General features: G+C 46.0%; 1 protein-coding gene across 1 annotated transcript in view; it reads left to right on the top strand.

Moving 5' to 3' along the window:
• Positions 1–470: 470 nt before the first annotated feature.
• Positions 471–15,869, top strand: part of UBE2O (ubiquitin conjugating enzyme E2 O) — a 65,972-nt gene continuing 50,573 nt past the window's right edge. Inside the window, exon 1 of the mRNA XM_040579158.1 lies at positions 471–864. Coding sequence (XP_040435092.1) covers positions 499–864 — 366 coding nt within the window. The 5' untranslated portion in view covers positions 471–498. The remainder of the gene's footprint in view (positions 865–15,869) is intronic.

Genomic DNA, 15,869 nt, shown 5'->3' with positions numbered 1-15,869 from the left:
TGGGGTTGGGGGCATCTCTGTCCTCTCGGTGAGTGGGATACTGGGAATGATGCAGCGCAGCCCCCCCCCCCCGCCCCATGACTGGGGACCCGAGGATGATGCAGGCCCCCCAAGAACTGGAGGCTCAGGGTTGATGCAGCCCAGTTCCCCCCATGACTGAGAACCGGGATGATGCTGTGCAGCCCCCCCAGCGACCGGGGCCGTGGGACGATGCTGTGCAGCCCCCATGACCGGGGCTCTGGGATGATGCTGTGCAGCCCCCTCATGACCGGATCCCCGGGGTGATGCCGCGCAGACCCCCATGCCCGGGGACGATGCAGCGCGGCGCCCCCCCGGCTCCCGGCTCCGGCCCCTCCCGCCTGGTGGGCGTGGCGCGGCGGTGGGAGTGTCCCCTGTGGCCCCGCCCCCCCGGGCCGTTACTTGCGCGCGACCCGCACCGCCCCGCCCCTCCCCCAGCCTGTGCCGGCGGCCGCGCGCTCTCCCGCTCTGCCCGGCGCCATGGCGGACCAGCCCGCTGAGGCGGCCCCGGCCCCCGCCGCCCCGGCCCCCCCCGCCGCCCTGCCCCTGCCGGCCCCGCCGGGCGGCTCGCAGCGCCTCCTCTTCTCCCACGACCTGGTGTCGGGCCGCTACCGCGGCTCGGTGCGCTTCGGCCTGGTGCGCCTCATCCACGGCGAGGACTCGGAGGAGGACTCGGAGGAGGGCGGGCGCGGGACCGGCGGCGGCGCCGGCAGCTCGGGGGGCTCCGAGTCGGGAGGCCCCGGGGCCGGCGGCGCGGAGGAGGGCCGCGCCAGCCCGCTGCGGCGGGGCTACGTGCGGGTGCAGTGGTACCCGGAGGGCATCAAGCAGCACGTCAAGGAGACCAAGGTAACCGCGGCGGCCTCGGGCTGCGCCGGCCCCCGCTGAGGGGGGCTACCCGCGGCCCAGCGCGCTCCCCGCGGCCCCCCCCAGCCCGAGGGCCTGGCTGCGAGGCCGGGGCTCCGCCTTGGAGGCCTCCCGGGGCAGAGGCCTGCGCGGCCTGCAGCTCTGCGGGACTGCCGGCCCCCTGCCCCGCGGGCTGCGGTGTCGGCCTGCGCGGCCCGCCCCCCCCCTCCCCGGCAAGGGGCCTGCAGCTCCTTACCCCTCGCCCCCTGTGCCTCCCCCACGGGGTCGGTGTCCTCCAGAGTCTGAAATCCCTTCCCATTCTTTCGTCACGCTCCTGGAAGCCCGGCACGGGAGCTGCTGTGGCCTTTCGTTCATGGCGCGGCTGCCTTGCCGGGTCGCTGGGGTTTGGTGCCCTGAGGAGAGGCCTGCCTGTGGAGGTGATTCCACCCAGCCTGCGGGCCCCCCTCGCTCGCTGGGGAGGTGGGCCAGCATTTCTGCCTTGATTGCATGGTGTTGTCATTGCCTGTTTTGGGGGAGTCAACAGCCCAATAGGGAAACCAACTAGATAAAGATTTCGGCTAGGAGCAACCATAGCTTGGGTCTGCTCTTGTTTACGTGAGCGCTCACCCCCTGCTGATGGGGCATACGTCAGTCTGTGACCTCTTAATTATACCTGAAGAGCCACAAGGTGTAGGGCTGTGGTAGGATATTCCCACTTCCCAAAGTTCACCTGGTGTGGGGCTTGGTGCCTACCGACTGACAGTATGGAGACAAAAGCGAGCGAGGGGGCACTGTAATATAGCACAAAGAGGCCTGCAAGGAATGGGCGTTGCACCGAACAGAACAGGCGGCCTGCACTGTCCTTGCAGCGGAGAGGGTCCCAGTGCACTTCTGGGGGTGGCAGGCAAAAGCGGGGGGCTCCCGGTATGCCATCTGCTTTGCTGCTTCTGAAATGGCCCTGTACACCAACCAAAGGAGAGAGAGGAGGCTGAGAGGAAGAAAGGTGTGTTGCAGTCCTACAGGCATCGGCAGGATTGCAAACGCTAACAGAACAAGCTAAATTTAGGTGGTAGTGTCACTAGACACGTGACCAGTTGGAGATAAGGAAAATGAAAACAGGTATTCAGAAAAGATTCCCATGTGATGTATTTCTATCTTAAAGAAAAAAAAAAGCCTTATTTCTCTAAAGAACCACAATTCAATCACTGCAGCCTTCCAATAAAATCTTTGTGTGCTCCTGCAGCAGAAATTTGTCCCAAGCTGAGCATGATTTTTAACATCTAAACAAAGCCACCTCAAGTTGGGTGAGTAAACTCAGGAATTAGTAGGTTCCTAAACCCAGAAGTGTCAGCTCTGACTTTAGTCGCTTGGTAGCTGTACACTTTGCAATGGTAGAAAAAGCTAGCCTGGGGAGGATCAGAAATCAAAGACAGTTATGTAAATAAACTGTCCATCTGTCTTTGCTTTTCATGGTCCTTCTCCCCGTCGTATAGACATCTTTACCACTTGGGTAGTAGACCCTGGGGGGAAGTTTCCTAAGTGCTTGAGGACTTTAGGTATACTTATATTGATTTTTCCATTTGAAAAGCTGCCCGCTAACAAAATTGAGAGGCATTGTGTACTATCTGTGCTGCAGCTTAGGGTTGCTAAAAACAAATCTGACTCCATTGGAGACATGCTGTAGGACTTAGCATTTTGTGGTTATAATTGGGTTTTTTAGCTGTCTGCTGACCCAGCCCTTTTTGGGTTACAGTGATGAGTAAGAACCAGCCAGGTAAGCCTGATGTGCTTATCATTGTCCATGCTGGGAGTGGTACAAACCATAGGCACCACATGGTTGTCCTGGGCCTAAAGTTTGTTGGCTTTTGGGTGCTGTTGCCTGCTGTTATCTGCAGATAACATCTTTTGGCTGTGACTGACTCTAGCATCTTTGGCTGTGAGATTCCTGTTTGTGTACTTAAGGATGTTAATCTGTTCTGGTCACTGCTAAACCATGGATTCAAGAGGGTGCTTGTAGCACCCTTTTAATTACCTTTTATTTCCCTGAGCTTTTAATTCTGAAATGGGCAGAAGGTAAAGGTGGTGTTGGGGCCAGGGCTTTCACTAGCTCCATCTTGTGCTGTTGTGTGCCTGTTTTGTATGTTAGATCCTGCTTTTGTGTGGAAGGCTGAGTGCCTGTCTATCTCCAGTTTGTCAGGTGCTTCAAGATCTGTGAACCCCCTGGTGCATGTATTGGATAGAGCAAGTGTTGTATCAGAGGGAGAAATAAGTTGTAAATTTTGAAAATAGTGAAACAGCATCTTTGGCTTCCAGTGCAAATGTCAGAAGCGGCTTTCTGTACCCAATTACAATCCTAGAGCTTTCCTGTCTTTTCTTTAAACTACGGGTGGTTAAATAATTTTTTTCCAGCAGGGGAATAGGTAGGCTAATCACTTCCACTGTTGATTCTAGAAATTCAGTGTTTGCTGTTGCTCTTTCCTATTGGAAATGGTAGGCAGACTGCCACTTAAATCCAAATGCACGATTACTGATGTTAATAAGAAATAGAAACTTTCTCTTGACATAGAGCTAGCAGTTGGTACAAAGCCCCACTAGCTCCTCCAGTAATAAGTGGTATATCTGAGCGCATTCCTGCCTTTGATTCCTGTGTGGATAGTCATTAGTACTATCATGACAATGATGTGAATAAAAGAGCTGGGATTTCTTACGCTCTGGCTCAGTGTGCTCCTTTCCTGCCTTCCATGACCACTTTCCCCACTTAAAACACTGAGGAGCCATTGTTGCTGAATATTGTAAAATCCAAGCAGTCCTGGAAGGAGAAAACTTCCCTTTTCAAGTATTTTTGCCATCCATGTCTTGCCTGACTCGATAAACCTGAAGAGCAGTTTCTCTGATTGTCTGAAGCAGTATCTCTTGTCTTAGTGGTACTGTTTGAATGCTGGATATGATTTGCAATGTGGGTTGTGAAAGTACTGTGAACTGGTGTGAGCACTTGATGTGTTTCCTAACAAATTAGCAGGAGTACTTGAGACCCAGCTGAATTTTAATTTCAGGATTTCTCAGCTGTAGGTTAGTGCTCCTGCTGCACACTTGAGCTGCCTTTGGAAACTAGAAAAATGCTCAAACATATTGTATATTATTAAGGCTCATAGGGCGCTTTAAAAGGCTGCTACCTTTCCTTCTGCCTCTCACCTGAAAGCCTCAGAGCTCTTTGCCACCTTTCATTTTCACAAAGCCTGTGCAGGGCAGATATGCCTCTTCTGCAGCTGGGGGAAATGGGAAGTGCAGGTGTTGTATTTCAGCACCTTATCTGGAGGCTTTCAGCTGGCCAGTTCCCTGCCTCCTGCTCTGTGTTAACCTCTGGGAGCGGATCCTTGTGCTAGCATCTTGGTGTGATGCTGTGGTACGTTTGCCAGAAGAGTTAAGGTGCAATTATTTTAAAGTTTTTTATCAGCCTTTTGTTTTGTGAGGGTGGCTCTCTTACTACATTCAGCTTTGATTTGGGAATGGATTCAAACTATCAGGGCTCCTCAGACATAATCCAGTGGTTGATCAGCTTATTAGCTGGAAACTATTTGATGTTATCTCCATAAGTGTCTCTATTAATTCAACTCTGTTTCATCCCACACAGCCTTTCTATTCCTTTTCACCTTCATTTATATAATTTCTTGACCTCAAATATGGAGTCATGAATATAAGGTTGTAGGAGAAGTTTCTGAAGAAGTTATACTCGCATCATTTCAAGATTTCAATGAATATTTTATTTCTTGTCTGAATTCTGCCAGGTAGTTACTGCTGTGACCTAAACTTCTAAGTTGTGATCTTTCTATGCTTATACTGTACAAGAAGGAAATACTTTGCTTTACTGAAGGTCTATGTTTTCCCTCTCTCCCTATATAGCCACTCTCAGCCCTCACTGCTAGGATGCTGGTCCACCAGCATTCACTCTTCAGATATTTATCCTAGCTAGTGACTCGGTGGAACCTATTTGCAATTGAGGAGTGAAAACAGAGCGCCTTAAAAATCTTCCATCTTCAAACCTGGCAAGGCGTTTGCCATTTGGAAGTGCAGCGATGAGGAGGTGAAGAGGGATAGCTCTGCCTTGCACACGCAGCGTCCTTTTCAGGAGCCAGGAGGAAATGCTGGTCACAGTGCAGAACTCTACTTTGTTGCAGCACTAAAATTCCATGCCCATCAATTACTAATACCGGCTTTTATTGTGTGAGGAAGCTCTGTGTAACCCTCCTCTTGCATCTGACATTTCAGTTAATCTCCCAGGGGGGTTCTTTGAAACCACCTGATGTTTGTAGCCATTAGACAGGAGAAAAGACTTACTGGAATTTTTGCAGTTCTGTGTAAAATAGAACCACTGTAACAGGTGACCTTTCCATCCTGTGAGTATCCTGTCAAGGTTACATACCCTTGAGTTGATTCCCCATTTTACTTTGATTTGTTTGGCTCCTACAATATAGACTTGGGGATCATTATTAGTATTTTACTGCAGAAGTAGAATCCTGCACAACTCACAGTATGGAAATCTCAGGAGTACTAAATAGTGTACACTATTACTGTACGCAGAGTTGTTTTTTGTATAGTGTGCAGAGTGAATTGATAGTTCAGGAGCTGCAAGTGGCCACCTGGACTAAGCAATTAATTATAACTAGTCCAAATCTAGACAGGAGTATTATTTTTAAAATGGATGAAACCTCTCCCCATGCAAGCAGTTTTTGTGACGTGCTCTATTCCAGGGTGCACTCACTCTCAATGTGCTGATATAGCTTAAAAAAACCCCTAAAACTAAATTAGTAATGCTCTTAAGACTAGTAAACAAACTAATGTGCACTAAAAGCTTTAGAAGGAATCCATCAAAGGCCATGATGGACTTTGAAGTACCTGTGTGAATGAAGCATTTTGTTGTGACTTTTTTCTTACAAGTTCTTCCTTTGCTGATGTGATGCAGACTTCTGGAAAGAATCGGCTTTAAGCAGTTTTGTAGTTACTTTTTTGGCTGAATGTTCTTCATTGCAGTTAAATGGCAGAAGCTTTGACAGATGTTTTTTGGGGCAAGGTCTTGCTTGCTTATGGCAGATGTCCTCTGCTCCTCTCCTCTCTTCAGGAGGAGGACACTATTTTTAATGTTTGGCATCTCTGTTGATGCTGGGAAATAATTGGCGTTTGCAAAGCTGAAAGTCTCTTCTCCATTGACTGTTTAATTACTTGGGGGATTTTGAAGGCTCAGAAGGTCATGACACCTTCCTAAATGCCACTTAGGAGAAACCTGCCTCATTGTTTCCTCTCTGCTCTTACCTCCCACCGCTGCTGGGTTTTTGCCCAAATGGGTCATTGTAAGCACAGGAGCTGATACTTGAATGTGAAATCTTTGCACTTGCTTTTGAGCTTGTCAGTCCTGAGTTTCCTGGATCTGAGATGATGGCTTGGCTTTCTTCTTTTTGTCGAGCTCTGGAGCACTTGATCTTTAATTCAGTTCAGGCTCTACCTTGTATAGCTGATGTGTACCACCCCTGAAACCTTTAGACATGTGGTGAGGTAGAATAATGCTTACTCCATCTTCTGGAACAAAAACCCCACTGCCATAGGAGACTCCATGGTAATATTTGGGCTTTTTTCCATTTTCTGTGGGCTGTTAGGCTGCTAAATAGATGTGTGTGTGTTTGTGCTTGGAACCAAAATATTCTGATAACTTGAATTTGCAAATTAACAAACTTCAGCAAAAGTCAGTTTCTCTTAATGGCAAGGTCCTGGGACTGGGTTGCGGGATTTACCTCTGACAGGTAAGTTTTTTTTCTTTCTGAATGTTAAGTGTTTCTGTGAAGGGAGCAGGAGACTATGTGGGGGGTAGAGCAGTAATGATTGCAAGGGGTGATTAAAAATGCTGTGACAAATGTGGTTTTGGCAGTAGAGGTGGTGGAGATGACTGATAACTAATAATTGCAGTGCTTTCAGATGTGCTGGAGTTTCAAGTTGACAGGTGTCCTTTTCAGTCTGTCCTGAATGAATTGCATGGAGGATCCTATGCCTGTAGGGGTAAGCCAGAGCAAACACAGCCCAGCTTTGTGCAGTTAGGCATGTTGTGACATCAGATTGATAGAAAGCATCTCTTACTGTGTGTTTCAGTAGTATGCTTACCTACCTTGTGCATTTGACGGTACATCTGGCAAAAAGAAAGGTGTGGAGTCATATCTGCTGCGCTTTCTACCCCAGCCTTTGGGGATGCTTGGACCAGGCAGTGGAAGTGGCCCAAATAGGAACTGTGAATGTTTACTGGGCTCAAATCTTCAGACTGTGGTATAGATGGAAACAAGCATGTTGATGGTGGATGTGGACTTGATAACTGTATGTTGGATATCTGCTTGTGTGGGAGTGGTAAGGGGAAGTGTGGGTGATGTTGCATATGTCTTTTGCCCTTAATTGTGTAGAGTTTAAAGCAACTTAATGGAGAGATCCACCTGCAGGTGGAATTCCTCCTGCTTCCAGAATATGACATGTAGGTTTTGGCCAAAAACACCACAGGTTGAGAGTGGTCAGATTTTAAGACTAGGAAATATGTCCCTCTGTACATTAGACTTTGCTTTTTAGCTTGTTTTCTAAGGAAATGACATCACCTTTATGCTTAGTTCATCCTTCTGCATCAGTCAGGTGCATGTTGTGCAGAGAAGCCCTGTAGTTCTGTGACTCTGCAGGGGGTTGCAGTGCAGTTCTGTTAAGGTCATGAGCGAGACTTAAGCTAAGTAGTGTTGATGCCTGTATGCTGTGAGCATAGAGGGTACATCACTTGTCTCCTGACCTGTTGGTTTAAATGTTAACAAATTAATAGTTAGAGATGCATGCAAGTGGTGTCTACAGCAGTATCTCAATGAGACTCTGTAGTGCTTGTTATTTTAGCTTTTGGCATGGCATAGAAGGTTGCCTGGGTACGTAAGGGGAGCAGGTGGACGCCAAGATACAAAATGCTTTTTGTGCATACATGCTAAAGTCTTGGAGGTGGGACGTATTGAACTAATCTTAAATAATTTGCCTGTTTTTTCAAGGAGTTTGAACAACTCCTTGAAACACAGCTCCCTGCTATGGGTATATGTTGGATGCCCTGGGTAGGTAGGCTTCTTTGAGGTGGCAAAGCTGAAGTTTTTCCCTGCTTCTACCATGGTCTTTAAAATCATGACCTCAGTTTCATTCCTCAGCAGCTGGTGCTGTAACTCTTCATGAAACAAATGGGCAGTGTGACAGCTGTTGGTAGGAGGTGAGACCAAAAACCTGCAGCAAAGTAGGGAAGAGAGGACAGGAGCGCTTGGTATCTTACTATAGCTTCCAGGCCAGGAAAAAATTAAAATCACGGGAGTAAATTTAAAACAAGGAAACTCTTCTCAGCTTGCATTTGCAATGCTATCACTTCACAGCCTCTGGTTACAGTTTCTCGAGCTGAAGAGAAACTGGGTAGCTTATACCCTTGGTCCAGTAAGCAGCATTAGTTTTGTACAAAAAAAATTGCAGCAGCGGTACCATGTGCTTCTGATTCAGCACACGTCAGCCTGGGTGGTTTGTTCTTAGGCTCCCTGTAAAGCTATTAGCTTTTCTGCTTGTGAAGGAGGGGTTTGAAGACTGACAAGTGAAGAGGGCTATTTGATCACCAGTTGCAAAGATCAGGAGCTTAAGGCTTTTGACTGTGTTTCTTAGCCCAAAGCTGGTGCATCATTCCTGTTGAAGTGACTGGGTACAGTTTTCATTTGTCAGTGGGTGATGGACCTTCTGCTTAGTGAAATGCGCTAATACTGTGAGAGCTGGAATTAGTTCCATCACGACTGATTTATTTTTTTACCTACTTTTGAAAGGATATAACTTATTTGAGAATAAAATAATTTTGCGTATGAATAGTTTTGGTTGTAAGGAACAGTGCTGCTTCTCTCCTGATAAGGATACTTAGCAAATAAGTAGCAGTTTTAATCTTCAAAGTGTTTTCTGGGCTCTGATGTGGCACTTGCTAGAAAGGTGACAAAAACTTCCCCCTGAGGTGACTGGCCAGCATCAGTGTTGCCAGGCCCTGGTGCTGTTCTCCTGGTGTGTGCTCGGTGCCTTCTCTCTTTGATCCTTTCTGGTCAGGGCTGGAGAGCATGAGCTCTCTGCTTTCAGGAAAAACTCTTGATGTTCCTCAGTGCAGAAACTTCGGTCTGGGCAAATTATTCTCACCCCAAACCATACTGCATTGGCTATTCAGCATATGTGTAAAATGGGATGCTTGGAAACTAGGTGGCATACTCTATCTCTTGCTATTGAGGCACTCGATTTTGATTTGATTTTACTCATATGAGTAGCTAAACTAAGTAACGTAGCATTTTAAGAAGTTAGTTTAGGTATTAGGCATAAATCTAGTGAGCTGTAGGTTTTGCGAGGCTAGGTTAGAAATGTAGTCTGTGAAGAGCAGCTTAGATGTAGGCTGTTAACTTAATTCATGGTGGTGTTTCAGGCCTCTTAGCTCAAGATATATTGTTAAATAACTGGTCCTAGATCTTAGGCCTCAGTGAAGGCAGCAGCTACGCTGAAACACAGCTGGAGCTTGAATAGCACTCTGATCATCGAGAAACCTTTGCATTTGCCTTCATCCAGCTTTGTTCCACATGGCACTAAAATGGCAACTTCTGTTATCTGCAGCTGGAGAGGGGTTGGAGGTCTCGGCCCCTGCAGCATGGGGGTGTGCTGCCCATCCCAAGTGGCTGGTGCTGTCACTGGCCTCTCCCCTCACACCTTTGCTTTTCAGTATTTGAGGTGAGTGTGCATGGAGCGCTGCTTAATATTTTTGTTCAGAGTTCATCAGATTTCCAGCATGGCCCTATTTGTCCTTTGGCTTTGCCCTTCTGTCTGCTTTTGAAGATGAAAGTTGTTTTTTGACTTTGGAAGGTGGGTTATGTATCTAATCCAAGTGAATAATTCTCATGACTATTGCAAGAAATACTCCTGCTTCTGTTCAGCATCTGAGGCCAAGTTCCTTGAAACAGCATTAGTCTCGAGACAAAATAACCACGTTTTCTAAATTTAGAGTTACTATGCAGTTGTGTAACTGGCTGGAGATGGTACATAATGATCTGCCACTTCATATTTGTTTTGTCCTTAACACATGCAACTTCTGTCAAAGCCTTTTCTCTGTCCTTGTGCCACAGGTTGTAAGTGACTCTAGTTTCCCGTGCTGAAGTACAATCTTGTCTTAGTGAATTGTCTGTGGGCTTCAGTTTAAAGCAGTAAATGGGAGCAGGGGAGAGGGAGGAATCTTGTCCTTCCTGGAAAACTTCTGGTTTTGTTGTGTTTTTGTTTTTTTTTTTAAATTCTGCAGATGTGGATGATTCATTTGCTTCCTGTAAGAGGTGGGCTGGCCAGCATTTCGGGTATATTCCAAAGGGCTTGGGAAGCTCTTCCTTAGGAGGTGTAATAGTATATAATGTTTCCTCCTTGGGGTATATTTAATGCAGCTTGTGATTGATGAGTATAGGCCTGAATTATCTTGACCGCGGAAGCTTTCTGAGCTGGGGCAAACTTCACAGGATGAAGCAGGCTGCATCCTGGAGGCAGTAAGTTGCTTCCTAGACTATGCGCCTCTGTATGTTCCTGAAATACAAGAAAGAGCACCTTGCAGAATTACACAGCAGGGAAGGTGATACTGTGCAGGAAATACCATTATTCATGGCTGCTTAGGTTAGGAAGAAACTGCAGGATTTTTTAATACATTGATATTTTTATCATCCTGGTTTGCCAGTTCTCAATGTTTTGAAATCTCACTTTACATATAAAAATTAGACAATGAGATTCAGTGTGTGTTATTGGCTCAGTAACTACCTTTTCACCCAGAACATCTGATCTGCATAGCTGAATTGGCTTATTTGCCCTTTTGACTCTGTGGCTAGAAACTTCATCTATTTAGGTTTTTTTGTGGTGTTGGGGATTGTGCTGGTACATGACAGAGGAATGTCTCATTTGGTTCACAAACAAAATATGCCCTGTAATGATAAAGCGAAGTGCAAAGTACACAGTGACTTTACTGTAATAAAATGTGTGCTGGGCAGGAACTCCCTGTGATTACTAGTGAGCACTCCCCAGGCTGGTGCTAGTGAGGGCATCCTGAGCCAGTCCCCGCTGTCACTGCAGCAGCAGACTGCTCATATACCCATCACGGAAGGTCTTATAAAAAAGAGTTAACTGCTTTGATTTCTTGAATTAAGAAGCTGTCCCAATCCTAATGAGAAAATTTGTAATTTCTAGCATAAATGCGCAAGCAGTCTACACCTGTCTCTTCTTGTAAAAAGTAAACCTGGCTCCTAAGTAGCTTCTTGTTTTTATAAATATGCTATTATGTGGTGAAGCACAATCATTTTCTCCCCTTTCATACTCAGACTGTGTCACTAACTTCCTTGCCAGATAGGCTTTTTCCCTGCTCCTCTTGCAGTCCTTGTCCACACCTGCTCCAGCTCACACTGCGCTTTCTAGGTCAGGATTGGTTCTGCCTGCCCTGATCAGCCTCAAGTACCTTGTTGAATGGTATTAATGTCTCTTTGCTGAGGCTGCTTTTATCTGAGCTCAAGTGTTACATGAAAACTTAACACTTCCCATATCAAGCACTCTGTATTTCACAGGAGTGTTATATGATCTCTTGTATTTCTTATTTTGTTGGGGTCTTAGAGAATGATTAATAATTTACAGGAAATAAATATCAGAAATACGATATGTGGTCACTGAATGCCTATGTAAAATCTTTAATTGGAGGAGTCTTTCTGTTTTTTTCAGTGTTGATGTTTTGAGCTTTGGAAGAAATCCAGGCTAAGTTCCTGGCTTCCTCTTAATTGTGCTGTCTGTATTCCCCGCCCCCCCCCCCCCCCCCCCCCCCCCCCCCCCCCCCCCCCCCCCCCCCCCCCCCCCCCCACCGCCATTCTTGGTAACATAATTTGGTTCCAGATTGCCATCCATAGATACTGGTTACTATTTGGAATCTATCTGCTCTTGCACAGTGGTTAAAATAATTGTGAGTTGAGTTATACTAGGATAGTGAATGTGGCCTGAGTGTGTTGTACTAATTCTGTGTATTCAACTGTTTAATTGACCTTCAGGTGCAAACACACAATGTATATTCACACCTAACAGTCTTCTCCCTCACAGTGATGCTTTGGCTACTTTTGTTTCTGCCCCAGGAAGTTGCTTTCTCTTCAGATTACAGCAGTCTTTCTGATTAGCATATGTACAACCATGCAAGCAAGGCTGTTTTGTAGAGAGAATACTCTTATTTGAGAACTCCTGTAGCTGTCCTACTGGCTGTAAAATGAGCACTCACTGCAAAAGCTTTTTTTTTTTCTTTAGTGATGGTGGAGATAATTGGAGACTAATGGTGAGCCCTGCATGTTGGGTCTGACAAATTACACTTGACCTTCTTGGTGGTAGTCAGTTGAGTAGACTGGTCTCATCAGCTACCCTACCTCTGATAGTTACTACTGAGTGTACTTTACTGCCTGTGGTGACTGACATGAACCTTAAATTTCTCTTGTGATAATTTAGTTAATCTCTTCTAATCTGGCATTGATAAGTGTTTGCTGTCAGGAAAGCTGAGATGAGAAATGAAGGGACTGAAAAGATCAGCTTTTAAAGGTGGTGGTTGTATGGCAGAGTGCTATCTCTGTGCTTGTCTACCTGCCTTTCTAAATGAGTGTTGTGCTCTTATGCTGCGAAGGATGAGCGTGTGGAGGGTGCAACAAACTCAAGGTGGAAAGCTCTTGCTTTCCAGTAATTTGGGGCTAGCAAGCCATTTTGTAGAGGCATTTTTGAGCAATCTTAGAGGTCTGCTGTGCAGCTTCTGTCTGCATCTACTTGGTGCTGGAAGGATTGTGTTGATGCAATGATGGCAGCGTACCAAACAGCCCAGGAACTGGAAAGTCCGTGATACTTGTTCTGGAAAGCAGCCTAAGAAATCTTCATGAAATGCTGTTTGTTCTTGTTAGGGCTGCTAACTTAGCTCAGCTACAGTTCAGTTCGTGTTGCCTGCCTCTGATCTACAGTGCTGGCAGTGCTTGAATGAAGGCTTAAAACAAAAGATCAAGGATTAGACACAGAACTACACTCATGGCATCACTGTTCAACTTGTATGTACTACTGAGCATGGTAGAAAAGACACCAGTCTTTTCTTAAGTATTTGCTAGGTTGGCTCTTAGCTCAGCTGGTTTCTGCTGTGCTCTATGAGGATCAGGTGTGTTGCTGCTTCTTTAGACAAAAGTGTGCTGTGGTAGCAGGTCTTTTTGCATAGCTCTTTCATTTTTAAACCGTTTTGCTGCTTCAGAGGCCCTTTGATTATGTTTTCTCCCCACACCAGGATCTCTGGTGCCTCATAGGCCCTTTCTCCCCACCCATTTATCCTCATATCCCTTATCCTTGCTATCTTATTTTTTTTCTCTGGGAGTTATTTGGGGCAATAGCATGTTGCTCTTAAGCGTGTGGTCCCTACCCTGCTCTGGACAGTGGCAGGCTTGTCCTGGGCTTTGCTTCCCCAGCTGGCAGGGCATCTGTTTGGCCTCTCATTTTTCCAGTTTCATCAGAAAAAAACTTCTGGTTGTTCTCAAAACACTTCATTGGTGAAGTATGACCTTCTAGCCTGGGAGTGTTGCATCTCTGAACTGAGGAATGATGTTGAGATGGATTTTTGGGTTTTCCTGCTTAATGAACAGTGCTGGTGTGTGAGCTAAAAGGGCATTTTTTCCACTAAATTGTTTTAGGGTATTTGAAATGAGGCAAGATGATCTGTGTTCTGAGGAAGAGTGAAACAAAGGATGTTTAATATGTTCCTTGGAGTTTATCTTGTGCTTTCAGGAAAAGGAGGCACCTGTCATGGTCAGCTACACTGTTGATTTAGCAAAGTGGCAAATCTCTGCTACAGACCAGGAAAAGGAAGTGCTTTTAATCATAAATGATGACATGTGGTCTGTGATTTGCACCCAAGCCTCAAGTGATGGGTAAAATTACCCTTCTTGACACCCACCTTGCTATAAATAGCTGTTTTAACTGGGGCCAGGTGCTACTGAAATGTCACTTGGGTGAAATCTGAGTGATGTGTTCAATGCATGTCTCTGACCAGAGAGGGGCATTGTCTTGCCTAGTCGGATGGATTGAAAGCCACGCATCTCTGCCAAGAGATGTTGTAATGGTGAGACAGCTATTGATCAGAGTTTCTCTTTGAAGTGTTTTTGAAACTCATATTTTCTTGAATCATCTTAGTGCTCCATTCACGAAAGCTGCTGCTGTTGTTATTAACACATCACACTGATAGATATGTATTGTTTTTATCCCACTCCCCCACTGTGATTATTCTTTTCCCAGGAAACACTATACTTCTTCAGTTCCCTACTTTTGTGTACATCACAAGGTGTGGGGGGGGTGGTGTCCTGTTACTATGAAAAGAAGTGTTGTTCAAGTGCCCAGACTGTTGGTAACATCTAGCAATATGCTTTTTGGTGCAGCGTTCAAGTATCTTCACAATTGTCTTTAATTCTTCTCTTATGGTGGGTTGACCTTGGCTGGATGCCAGGTGCCCACCAAGCTGTTCTATCACTCTTTCCCTGAGCAGAATGGAGGGGACAGAAAATAAGGTGAAAAAAACCTTGTGGATCAATATAAAGGGCAGTTTAATGAAGCAATAGCAAAGGTCATGTGTGCAGAAGCAAAGGAAAACAATATTATTCTCCACTTTGCATCAACAGGTGATGCCCGGCCACTTCTCAGCAAGCAGGGATGCAGTACGCACAGCGGTTGCTCCAGGAGACAAACACCATTAATAACAAATGTCCCCCCTTCCTCCTCCTTTCTCTTAGCTTTTGTATCTGAGCAGGTGTCCCATGGTGTGGAATATCCCTTTGGCCAGGCTGGGTCAGCTGTCCTGGCTGTGTCCCCTCCCAAGAAGTTGCCCACCCCCAGCCTGCTGGTGAGGGGGAGGCTGGAGGGACAGCCCTGGTGCTGTGAGCACTGCTCAGCAGGAGCCAAAGCACCGCTGTGGTATCAGCACCTTTCTAGCTGCCTGCACAGAGCCCAGGGCTGCTGGAAAGCTCTGCCAGACCCAGTACACCTCTGAAAGAGTAGGCTATGATGACTTCCCCATTGAAATACTTGTGTCACATGCCATCTCTGCTGTGGGACTAGACTTCTGATGCTGAGGTTTTCTGCAAGAGGAAAATTGACACTTTTCTTGATCCATTCAACCCTGAAGTGTTGCTTGAACTTTGAGGAGAGGTCTGTGATTGATGCATATGGTAGAATAAAAGTAGGATTCAATTGCAAATTTTACTTGCCTTTTATCACGATCACTTTCTGAGATGAACTCTACTGATCATCACTTATCTTGAGATGAGAGCAGAAGCTGCTTTTTAAACTTCATTGGCATCTTTTTTTTAAAGCTACTATATCAAAACCATCTTTGCTAGGTGAAATAGATCTGGATTTTTTAATTATAGGCTTTGGCACTTAAGCCAACTTCGGATCTTTGGGCTGTTCTGTTCAAAAGGTGTGACACACATAAATGCTTTACCACTGAGGTGCTTAGAGGCTTCAGGTGGCTGGATGGAGAGCTTGACTGGAGAGCGCCTTTTTGCATTTACTTGCTTTATTAAGTGAGTTAGTAAGGTATTGGTAAAAATCTTTAACATCCAAAGCCTGTGGAAGTTATCTCTGTGTTACCCTGCTTGTGACTGTTAAGGAGGCTTAGTGCTGACATCTGGGGTTGATGTCATTTTGGTGACAATATAATCCTGAAAATACTCTGGAACATGGCTGTGGCAGAAGACTTGAGCACTGATGGACAAGTGCTTACCATACCACCATATAAATGATTTTTAGTAATTCTGGTTTTTGTGCCTAGGATGCTGACCAGTCTGAAAGCTAGGAAGAACTCTGAATTTGGGGGTGAAACAACATGTATGCTTTGTCTGTTCAAGACACCAGTATGGTAAGAATATAATTGGAGACTCCATCCTGAGGGG

This window comes from Falco naumanni, chromosome 1, assembly GCF_017639655.2.
Source record: "Falco naumanni isolate bFalNau1 chromosome 1, bFalNau1.pat, whole genome shotgun sequence".
NCBI lineage: Eukaryota > Metazoa > Chordata > Aves > Falconiformes > Falconidae > Falco > Falco naumanni.
Note: the sequence above shows the minus strand (reverse complement) of the source record. Positions and strands in the feature narration are given on the sequence as shown.